General features: G+C 34.3%; 1 protein-coding gene across 1 annotated transcript in view; it reads right to left on the reverse strand.

Annotated features, from left to right (window-relative positions):
- rasa2 (RAS p21 protein activator 2) overlaps positions 1–5,838 on the reverse strand; it is a 57,758-nt gene extending 51,920 nt beyond the window's left edge. Inside the window, exon 1 of the mRNA XM_062068260.1 lies at positions 5,703–5,838. Within this exon, the coding sequence (XP_061924244.1) occupies positions 5,703–5,760 (58 nt within the window). The 5' untranslated portion in view covers positions 5,761–5,838. The remainder of the gene's footprint in view (positions 1–5,702) is intronic.
- Positions 5,839–11,940: the final 6,102 nt, after the last annotated feature.

The raw sequence follows: 11,940 nt of genomic DNA on the forward strand, positions 1-11,940 counted from the left end.
TTTAGGACAAATAATGAGGGAGCTACGATGATTTGAAGTTCATTTTCCAAAATACAGGTCACACATTTAATTAAAATATTCTCAAACTGTGGTACTAGTATGCAGGCTCCATCTAGTGGTACCCCAAATGATTACTTAATCAAATATTCAAAGATAGTGTTACTGTTCAAATTGTGTGTAATGTTACAGTGGACAAAAATATTAAACATATTTGTTAAATAAAACCTCTGCCTTGTTTTTAATGAATATTAAGGCCTACTAGCTACTGTATTTTAATGTTGATCATTATAGTGTTACTTGGAGAGCAAAGTGTGAGCAAAGGGATCTGATCACGCACCATACTATAGATGTTCTGACAGGCCAGTCCACGGTCCTGTCTTTAAAATCACGACTTCCAGTTTTGGTGGCGAAATATAAAAGACATCCGTTTGGTCTGTTTTTCAGTTTCAGTTTCTGTCGATAAATGCGTAGATATTTCTGTAGATGTCAGTCTTCATTGTGCCATGTCTAAAATATTTTCTGTGTAGGGTAAAAAGACATTTAGCCAGATTAACGGGCATTGTTGTAATTATCCCCACTTTTTATTTGAAAATAAAACTTCCGGTTTCTGCAAATGAAAAAAAACATCCGTTTTAGTCTGTTTTACTGTTTTAGTTCCTGTTTACTGAGGATTTAAATTTTTCTTTTAGAAATATAAAATGAAAATCAAACTGTTTAATATTTTTTTATTGCTTTTCAACCCCAAACAAGGGTCAAGTGTACCTTCCGTTCATTCTATTTCCAATTCTTAAATGCAAATCAAAAAACAAAATTAGGGCCGTTTTTTGATTTTTATTATATATGGCAGATTTTAAAACAAACAAAAAAGTGTTGATTTTCATTGAAATATTGCCATAAAATTGGATTTTGTGCGGTTTTCCTTTTATGGGTTTTTATTTATGCAGACGAACACAAAAATCTAATATTTGTTCATCCAAAATGCAAAAATGCATGTTTATCTGTGTGATGACAAATTAAACCGGAAGTAGTATTTTAGCTTTTCCTTTGCGTTTAGCGTGTTTTTAGGATAACGCTAACATTTTTGGTCCATGTACCTTCCGTTCACTCTATTTCCAATTCTTAAATGCAAATCAAAAAACTAATTTCGGGCCATTTTTTCTATTTTTATTTCTAAAACAAAAGTTGGACAACTATTTAATGACACTTTTTTTTAAAACGACAGTAGGACTCCTGCTGAACAAAGATGCTACCGTTATGCTAAAAACATGCTAAACGCAAAGGAAAAGCTACAATACAGCTTCCAGTTCATTTTGTATTCACACAAATAAACTCGTATTTTTGCATTTTGGATAAACATGGATTGGATTTTTGTGTTTAACTGGAAAAATAAAAATCCATAAAAGGAAAACAGCACAAAAAAAATTTTTATGACAATATTTTTATGAAAATCAACCCGTTTTTGTTTGTTTTAAAATATGCCATACATAGTAAAAAAAATTCGAAAAACGGCCCTAACTTTCTTTTTTGATTTGCGTTTCAGAATTGGAAATAGAATAAAAGGAAGGTACACGGACTGATGACCTTTTTGCAGAACGGACTCGGATATTAACAAAAGAAACAATAATGAAATACAAAACTATGTCTGTCTGTAAATAAATAAATAAATTAATACATAAATATCCCTGCTTTTAATTTAAAAATAAAACTTCCGGTGTCTGCAAATGAAAAAACATCCGTTTTAACGTTCCTGTTTGGGCCGTGTACTTTCCATTCATTCTATTTCCAATTCTGAAACGCAAATCAAAAAACAAAATTAGGGACGTTTTTCGATTTTTATTATACACGTCAGATTTGAAAACAAACAAAAAAGGGTTGATTTTCATTAAAATATTGCCATAAAATTGATTTGTCATCACACAGATAAACACACATTTTTGCATTTTGGATAAACATGGATTGGATTTTTGTGTTTATCTGGAAAAATAAAAATCCATAAAAGGAAAACAGCACAAAATAAAATGTAATGGCAATATTTTCATGAAAATCAACCCTTTTTTGTTTGTTTTAAAATCTGCCATACACAGTAAAAAAATCGAAAAACGGCCTTAACTTTGTTTTTTGATTTGCGTTTCAGAATTGGAAATAGACTGAACGGAAGGTACACGGACCGATGACCTTTTTGCAGAACGGACTCTGACATTAACAAAAGAAACAATAATGAAATACAAAACTATATCTGTCTGTAAATAAATAAATAAATACATAAATATCCCCGCTTTTAATTTGAAAATAAAACTTCTGGTGTCTGCAAATGAAAAAACATCCGTTTTAACGTTCCTGTTTGGTCCGTGTACCTTCCGTTCATTCAATTTCCAATTCTGAAATGCAAATCAAAAAACTAAATTAGGGCCGTTTTTCGATTTTTTACTATATATGGCAGATTTTAAAACAAACAAAAAAGGGTTGATTTTCATTCAAATATTGTCATAAAATTGATTTGTCATCACACAGATAAACACGCATTTTTGCATTTTGGATAAACATGGACTGGATTTTTGTGTTTATCTGGAAAAATACAAACCCATAAAAGGAAAACAGCCCAAAATAAAATGCAATGGCAATATTTTAATGAAAATTGACCCTTTTTTGTTTGTTTTAAAATCTGCCATATATAGTAAAAAATCGAAAAATGGCCCTAACTTTGTTTTTTGATTTGCGTTTCAGATTTAGAAATCGAACGAACGGAAGGTACACGGACCTATGAACTTTTTGCAGAATGGACTCTGATATTAACAAAAGAAACAATAATGAAATACAAAACTATGTCGGTCTGTAAATAAATAAATAAATAAATACATAAATATCCCCACTTTTAATTTGAAAATAAAACTTCCGGTGTCTGCAAATGAAAAAACATCCGTTTTAACATTCCTGTTTGGTCCGTGTACCTTCCATTCATTCTATTTCCAATTCTGAAACGCAAATCAAAAAACAAAATTAGGGACGTTTTCCGATTTGTATTATATACGTCAGATTTGAAAACAAATATTGCCATAAAATTGATTTGTTATCACACAGAAAAACATGCATTTTTGCATTTTGGATACACATGGATTGGATTTTTGTGTTTATCTGGAAAAATAAAAATCCATAAAAAGAAAACAGCACTAAATAAAATGTTATGGCAATATTTTAATGAAAATCAACGCGTTTTTGTTTGTTTTAAAATCTGCCATACATAGTAAAAAAAATCGAAAAACGGCCCTAAATTTGTTTTTTGATTTGCGTTTCAGAATTGGAAATAGAATGAACGGCGTGGTGCAGTTGGGAGAGTGGCTGTGCCAGCAACCTGAGGGTTCCTGGTTCAATCCCCACCTTCTACCAACTTTGTCACATCCGTTTTGTCCTTGAGAAAGACACTTCACCCTTGCTCCTGATCAATGTTGGGACTAACGCGTTACTGTAACGCCGTTATTTTCGGTGGTAACTAGTAATCTAACGGGTTATTTTTTATATTCAGTAACTCAGTTACCGTTACTACATGATGCGTTACTGCGTTATTTTTTATGTAGTATCAGCTAGAAACAGAAGATCTGAGTGTGTTTTATTGGAGCGCTGCGGTGTCGTCCTTCTGTGTCACAAGAAAAAGAAAAGGCGTGCTTTGTATGGGTGGGAGGGGGGGGGGGGCTCCCAGACCGTAGTTGAGGGGCGCAGGGGAGACGTTCCTCCAAGGCTTATGTACTTCAGGGCTAACAACCTTCACTTTACCCGGAAGTGGGTCTTTACAGCTGAAGGTGAATGACGAGGCCGGCGGTTTGTTGCAACTTTGTGACTTTATTGGACGCAGCCATCCACCAAGCTAGAGCACCTGCACGCATTCACTGTTGCCGCTCCCTCACCTCTCTCGCCCACTCACTCACTGACGTCACTCACCTCACATGCTGTCATAACTTAAAGGGCCACACACACACACACACATACGCTACTCTCATAACAACTAACAAGACATCATGGCGAAGCCAGAAGTCGGGTTTCTTAACATGGGGACATTCTCAATACTTTTCTTTTGTCGAACACAAAGAAAATAACATTTTAGTTAAATGTAAGTTGTGTCTTGGATCAAAGATCCCATCTACTTAAAGTTAAAGTGCCATTATGTTGCAGCTATTTAAAATAGTTTTGTCAATTTGTTCTGGCCTGAAATAAATTGGCCCTTTGAAACATATCTTTGTCTTTGTGTGTTGTATGTAGACCACATGTTGATCAACAGATTGTATTATTCTCCAGTGCAATAACAGTACTGAAATTAAGGCTAAAAGGGCATTAATGGGAGCCCAAAAAAAAAGAAAGAAAAAAAGAAGTAACTAAATAGTTACTTTTCACAGTAACGCATTACTTTTTGGTGTAAGTAACTGAGTTAGTAACTGAGTTACTTTTGAAATAAAGTAACTAGTAACTGTAACTAGTTTTCAGTAACTAACCCAACATTGCTCCTGATGGGTCATGGTTAGGGCCTTGCATGGCAGCTCCCACCATCAGTGTGTGAATGTATGGGTGAATGTGGAAATAGTGTCAAAGCGCTCCGAGTACCTTGAAAGTAGAAAAGCGCTATACAAGTATAACCAAAAAAATAATAAAACAAATAAAAAATGAACGGATGGTACTTTGAACCGATTACCTTTTTGCAGAACGGACAAAAGAAACAATAATGAAATACAAAACTATGTCTGTCCTTAAATAAATAAATACATACATACATAAATATCCCTGCTTTTAATTTAAAAATAAAAATTCCGGTGTCTGCAAATGAAAAAAACATCAATTTTAACGTCCCTGTTTACTGAGGTTTTTCATTCTTCTTTTTAAAATATAATATGAAAATCAAAGCGTTTTTTGTTTTATTATTGCTTTTCAACCCCAAAAAAGAACAATGCTTGGAGTATTGTCTTTTTAAACGAAACTCAAATAAACCAGTAGTTGTTTTTTTTAGTTCTTGCAATTTCCATTTGTGAAATGCAAATTCAATGACCAAAACACACACTGTCCTGTGGGGAAGAGGGAAATTAGCAAAGGGTCAATGTGGAAGAATGGTGTTTCATAAGACGGCAAAGTGAGTTACATATCTGCATGGTTCCTCTATTTTGTTCTGCTTAACTCGTTAATTCATAGTAGTGAAACTGACAGTATTTTGAAATCATGTTTTTAAATGAACAGTGCCCTGGCTCGCTTGTTTTGCTTTGTTATTGACGTATAAGCAACTTAGTAAAGCGGTGATAGCCAATGAGTGTTTTGTTGGAGAATAGAGAAGTGTGGAACTAAAAATATGTCACAATAATAAAGACGAGCTAACGCTAGCTACCAGGCAGACACACGCGTTGGTAAGAAGTCCACAGGATAGTAATGGAGGGTGACAATGTCAATGTGGTTTTAGCAACAGAGTAACGAGGAGACGCTAATAAACGGAGTCAGTTTCAGGTTAAAATACGCTTTATTAGTGGGCTGCGAAGCCTCAATGCTAACGCGCTTCTTGAATGAAACGAACGGCGGCTAGCTGGAGCTAACTTGACGTTAAGCAGCAGCCGGCTCAGCGCAGGCTGCCTCCGCCGACCACTTGGCGGTAACACGCCGCGCCGCGCCCCTCCCGGCTTCCCCCCTCCACCGGAGAAAATATAAAGAAATACCAGCCCTCGGGTACGACTTACATATTTTCCCACGCAGGCTCTGTAGAATCCGAATCCTCGCGTCGTCCTCTTCCGCCATGGTCGTCGCCGCTCCGGTATGTTCAGCGCCGCTTTATCATATCCGTTTATGAATGCAGGCAGGCGGGCAGAGTGGGAGAGAGACAGCCCCGCCGCCGCGTTACGTCAGGGTGCCTCAAAACACACACAGTGTGGAGCCGACATCGTCATAATAGTTTATTCATGTTGCATTGTAGTCCGCGTTTAACGCTTCCTGACAAATGCACGTTCTGTGACTATATTTTGTGGATGTTATTATGTTCATTCCGAGTCTACGTTATAAGTCAACACCTTAGCTCCGATTTTAAAGTAGGAATGCCTTTAGAAACACTTTATTGCAGTGGTTCTCAAACTGTTTCCACCAAGTATCACCGTAATAAACAACATTAAAATAAAGTAACGTAGTAGGCCTAAGTATTCATTAAAAACAAGGCAGGGGATTTATTTAACAAGTATATTTAATATTTTGGACACTATAATACACAAACATCAACAAAGATACTACATATACTAGTGTTGTCCCGATACGAATATTTTGGTGCCGGTACCAAAATTTATTTCGATACTTTTCGGTGTGTATCTTATTATGTTCATTTAGACGAGTGGTTCCGCGTTATAAGTCAACACCTCACCTCCTATTTAAAGTAGGAATGACTTTAGAAACACTTTATTTCAGTGGTTCTCAAACTGTTTCCACCAAGTACCACCTCAGAAAACACTCGGCTCTCCGAGTGTCACCGTAATAAACAATATTAAAATAAAGTAACGTAGTAGGCCTAAGTATTCATTAAAAACAAAGCAGGGGATTTATTTAACAAGTATATTTAATATTTTGGCCATTATAATAAGCAAACATCAACAAGGATACTCCATATACTAGGGTTGTCCTGATACCAATATTTTAGTACCGGTACCGGTACCAAAATGTATTTCGATACTTTTTGGTACTTTTCTAAATAATGGGGACCACAAAAAATGGCATTATTGGCTTTATTTTAACAAAAAAATCTTAGGGTACATTAAACATGTTTTTTATTGCAATCGAAAAATAATTTTGTCCTTAAATAAAATAGTGAACATACTAGACAAGCGATTCCACATTATAAGTCAACCTTACCTCAGATTTAAAGTAGGAATGACTTTAGAAACACTTTACTACAGTGGTTTTCAAATTGTTTTCGCCAAGTGTTACCTCAGAAAACACTCAACTCTCTGAGTATAGTTTGTGTATTATAGTGGCCAAAATATTCAATATACTTGTTAAATAAGTAAAAAATGTTTGTTTCGAGTCTACGTTATAAGTCAACACCTTAGCTCCGATTTTGAAGTAGGAATGACTTTACCAAAATGTATTTCAATTTACGTCAGGGTCCCTCAAAACACACAGTGTGGAACCTAGATCGTCATAATAGTTTATTCATGTTGCATTGTAGTCCGCGTTTAACGCTTCCTGACAAATGCACGTTCTGTGACTATATTTTGTGGATGTTATTATGTTCATTCCGAGTCTACGTTATAAGTCAACACCTTAGCTCCGATTTTAAAGTAGGAATGCCTTTAGAAACACTTTATTGCAGTGGTTCTCAAACTGTTTCCACCAAGTATCACCGTAATAAACAACATTAAAATAAAGTAACGTAGTAGGCCTAAGTATTCATTAAAAACAAGGCAGGGGATTTATTTAACAAGTATATTTAATATTTTGGACACTATAATACACAAACATCAACAAAGATACTACATATACTAGTGTTGTCCCGATACGAATATTTTGGTGCCGGTACCAAAATTTATTTCGATGCTTTTCGGTGTGTATCTTATTATGTTCATTTAGACGAGTGGTTCCGCGTTATAAGTCAACACCTTACCTCCAATTTAAAGTAGGAATGACTTTAGAAACACTTTATTTCAGTGGTTCTCAAACTGTTTCCACCAAGTACCACCTCAGAAAACACTCGGCTCTCCGAGTATCACCGTAATAAACAATATTAAAATAAAGTAACGTAGTAGGCCTAAGTATTCATTAAAAACAAAGCAGGGGATTTATTTAACAAGTATATTTAATATTTTGGCCATTATAATAAGCAAACATCAACAAGGATACTCCATATACTAGGGTTGTCCTGATACCAATATTTTAGTACCGGTACCGGTACCAAAATGTATTTCGATACTTTTTGGTACTTTTCTAAATAATGGGGACCACAAAAAATGGCATTATTGGCTTTATTTTAACAAAAAAATCTTAGGGTACATTAAACATGTTTTTTATTGCAATCGAAAAATAATTTTGTCCTTAAAAAAAATAGTGAACATACTAGACAAGCGATTCCACATTATAAGTCAACCTTACCTCAGATTTAAAGTAGGAATGACTTTAGAAACACTTTACTACAGTGGTTTTCAAACTGTTTTCGCCAAGTGTTACCTCAGAAAACACTCAACTTTCTGAGTATAGTTTGTGTATAATAGTGGCCAAAATATTCAATATACTTGTTAAATAAGTAAAAAATGTTCGTTTCGAGTCTACGTTATAAGTCAACACCTTAGCTCCGATTTTGAAGTAGGAATGACTTCACCAAAATGTAGTTCGATTTACGTCAGGGTCCCTCAAAACACACAAAGTGTGGAACCTAGATCGTCATAATAGTTTATTCATGTTGCATTGTAGTCCACGTTTAACACTTCCTGACAAATGCACGTTCTGTGACTATATTTTGTGGATATTATTATGTTCGTTTCGAGTCTACGTTATAAGTCAACACCTTAGCTCCGATTTTAAAGTAGGAATGACTTTAGAAACACTTTATTGCAGTGGTTCTCAAACTGTTTCCACCAAGTATCACCGTAATAAACAACATTAAAATAAAGTAACGTAGTAGGCCTAAGTATTCATTAAAAACAAGGCAGGGGATTTATTTAACAAGTATATTTAATATTTTGGACACTATAATACACAAACATCAACAAAGATACTACATATACTAGTGTTGTCCCGATACCAATATTTTGGTGCCGGTACCAAAATTTTTTTCGATACTTTTCGGTGTGTATCTTATTATGTTCATTTAGACGAGTGGTTCCGCGTTATAAGTCAACACCTTACCTCCAATTTAAAGTAGGAATGACTTTAGAAACACTTTATTTCAGTGGTTCTCAAACTGTTTCCACCAAGTACCACCTCAGAAAACACTCGGCTCTCCGAGTATCACCGTAATAAACAATATTAAAATAAAGTAACGTAGTAGGCCTAAGTATTCATTAAAAACAAAGCAGGGGATTTATTTAACAAGTATATTTAATATTTTGGCCATTATAATAAGCAAACATCAACAAGGATACTCCATATACTAGGGTTGTCCTGATACCAATATTTTAGTACCGGTACCGGTACCAAAATGTATTTCGATACTTTTTGTTACTTTTCTAAATAATGGGGACCACAAAAAAAAATGGCATTATTGGCTTTATTTTAACAAAAAAATCTTAGGGTACATTAAACATGTTTTTTATTGCAATCGAAAAATAATTTTGTCCTTAAATAAAATAGTGAACATACTAGACAAGCGATTCCACATTATAAGTCAACCTTACCTCAGATTTAAAGTAGGAATGACTTTAGAAACACTTTACTACAGTGGTTTTCAAACTGTTTTCGCCAAGTGTTACCTCAGAAAACACTAAACTCTCTGAGTATAGTTTGTGTATTATAGTGGCCAAAATATTCAATATACTTGTTAAATAAGTAAAAAATGTTCGTTTCGAGTCTACGTTATAAGTCAACACCTTAGCTCTGATTTTGAAGTAGGAATGACTTTACCAAAATGTATTTAGATTTACGTCAGGGTCCCTCAAAACACACACAGTGTGGAACCTAGATCGTCATAATAGTTTATTCATGTTGCATTGTAGTCCACGTTTAACACTTCCTGACAAATGCACGTTCTGTGACTATATTTTGTGGATGTTATTATGTTCGTTTCGAGTTTATGTTATAAGTCAACACCTTAGCTCCGGTTTTAAAGTAGGAATGACTTTAGAAACACTTTATTGCAGTGGTTCTCAAACTGTTTCCACCAAGTATCACCGTAATAAACAACATTAAAATAAAGTAACGTAGTAGGCCTAAGTATTAATTAAAAACAAGGCAGGGGATTTATTTAACAAGTATATTTAATATTTTGGCCACTATAATACACAAACATCAACAAAGATACTACATATGCTAGTGTTGTCCCGATACCAATATTTTAGTGCCGGTACCAAAATTTATTTCAATACTTTTCGGTGTGGATATTATTATATTCATTTAGACGAGCGGTTCCGCTTTATAAGTCAACACCTTACCTCCAATTTAAAGTAGGAATGACTTTAGAAACACTTTATTGCAATGGTTCTCAAACTGTTTCCACCAAGTACCACCTCAGAAAACACTCGGCTCTCCGAGTATCACCGTAATGAACAACATTAAAATAAAGTAACGTAGTAGGCCTAAGTATTCATTAAAAACAAGGCAGGGGGTTTATTTAACAAGTATATTTAATATTGTTGCCATTATAATAAGCAAACATCAACAAGGATACTCCATATACTAGGGTTGTCCTGATACCAATATTTTAGTACCGGTACTGGTACCAAAATGTATTTCGATACTTTTTGGTACTTTTGTAAATAATGGGTACCACAAAAAATGGCATTATTGGCTTTATATTAACAAAAAAATCTTAGGGTACATTAAACATGTTTTTTATTGCAATCGAAAAATAATTTTGGCCTTAAATAAAATAGTGAACATACTAGACAAGCGATTCCACATTATAAGTCAACCTTACCTCAGATTTAAAGTAGGAATGACTTTAGAAACACTTTACTACAGTGGTTTTCAAACTGTTTTCGCCAAGTGTTACCTCAGAAAACACTCAACTCTCTGAGTATAGTTTGTGTATTATAGTGGCCAAAATATTCAATATACTTGTTAAATAAGTAAAAAATGTTCGTTTCGAGTCTACGTTATAAGTCAACACCTTAGCTCCGATTTTGAAGTAGGAATGACTTTACCAAAATGTATTTCGATTTACGTCAGGGTCCCTCAAAACACACACAGTGTGGAACCTAGATCGTCATAATAGTTTATTCATGTTGCATTGTAGTCCACGTTTAACACTTCCTGACAAATGCACGTTCTGTGACTATATTTTGTGGATGTTATTATGTTCATTCCGAGTCTACGTTATAAGTCAACACCTTAGCTCCGATTTTAAAGTAGGAATGCCTTTAGAAACACTTTATTGCAGTGGTTCTCAAACTGTTTCCACCAAGTATCACCGTAATAAACAACATTAAAATAAAGTAACGTAGTAGGCCTAAGTATTCATTAAAAACAAGGCAGGGGATTTATTTAACAAGTATATTTAATATTTTGGACACTATAATACTCAAAAATCAACAAAGATACTACATATACTAGTGTTGTCCCGATACGAATATTTTGGTGCCGGTACCAAAATGTATTTCGATACTTTTCGGTGTGTATCTTATTATGTTCATTTAGACGAGTGGTTCCGCGTTATAAGTCAACACCTTACCTCCAATTTAAAGTAGGAATGACTTTAGAAACACTTTATTTCAGTGGTTCTCAAACTGTTTCCACCAAGTACCACCTCAGAAAACACTCGGCTCTCCGAGTATCACCGTAATAAACAATATTAAAATAAAGTAACGTAGTAGGCCTAAGTATTCATTAAAAACAAAGCAGGGGATTTATTTAACAAGTATATTTAATATTTTGGCCATTATAATAAGCAAACATCAACAAGGATACTCCATATACTAGGGTTGTCCTGATACCAATATTTTAGTACCGGTACCGGTACCAAAATGTATTTCGATACTTTTTGTTACTTTTCTAAATAATGGGGACCACAAAAAAAAATGGCATTATTGGCTTTATTTTAACAAAAAAATCTTAGGGTACATTAAACATGTTTTTTATTGCAATCGAAAAATAATTTTGTCCTTAAATAAAATAGTGAACATACTAGACAAGCGATTCCACATTATAAGTCAACCTTACCTCAGATTTAAAGTAGGAATGACTTTAGAAACACTTTACTACAGTGGTTTTCAAACTGTTTTCGCCAAGTGTTACCTCAGAAAACACTAAACTCTCTGAGTATAGTTTGTGTATTATAGTGGCCAAAAT

The sequence above is a fragment of the Entelurus aequoreus genome, linkage group LG13, assembly GCF_033978785.1.
Source record: "Entelurus aequoreus isolate RoL-2023_Sb linkage group LG13, RoL_Eaeq_v1.1, whole genome shotgun sequence".
Classification (NCBI taxonomy): domain Eukaryota; kingdom Metazoa; phylum Chordata; class Actinopteri; order Syngnathiformes; family Syngnathidae; genus Entelurus; species Entelurus aequoreus.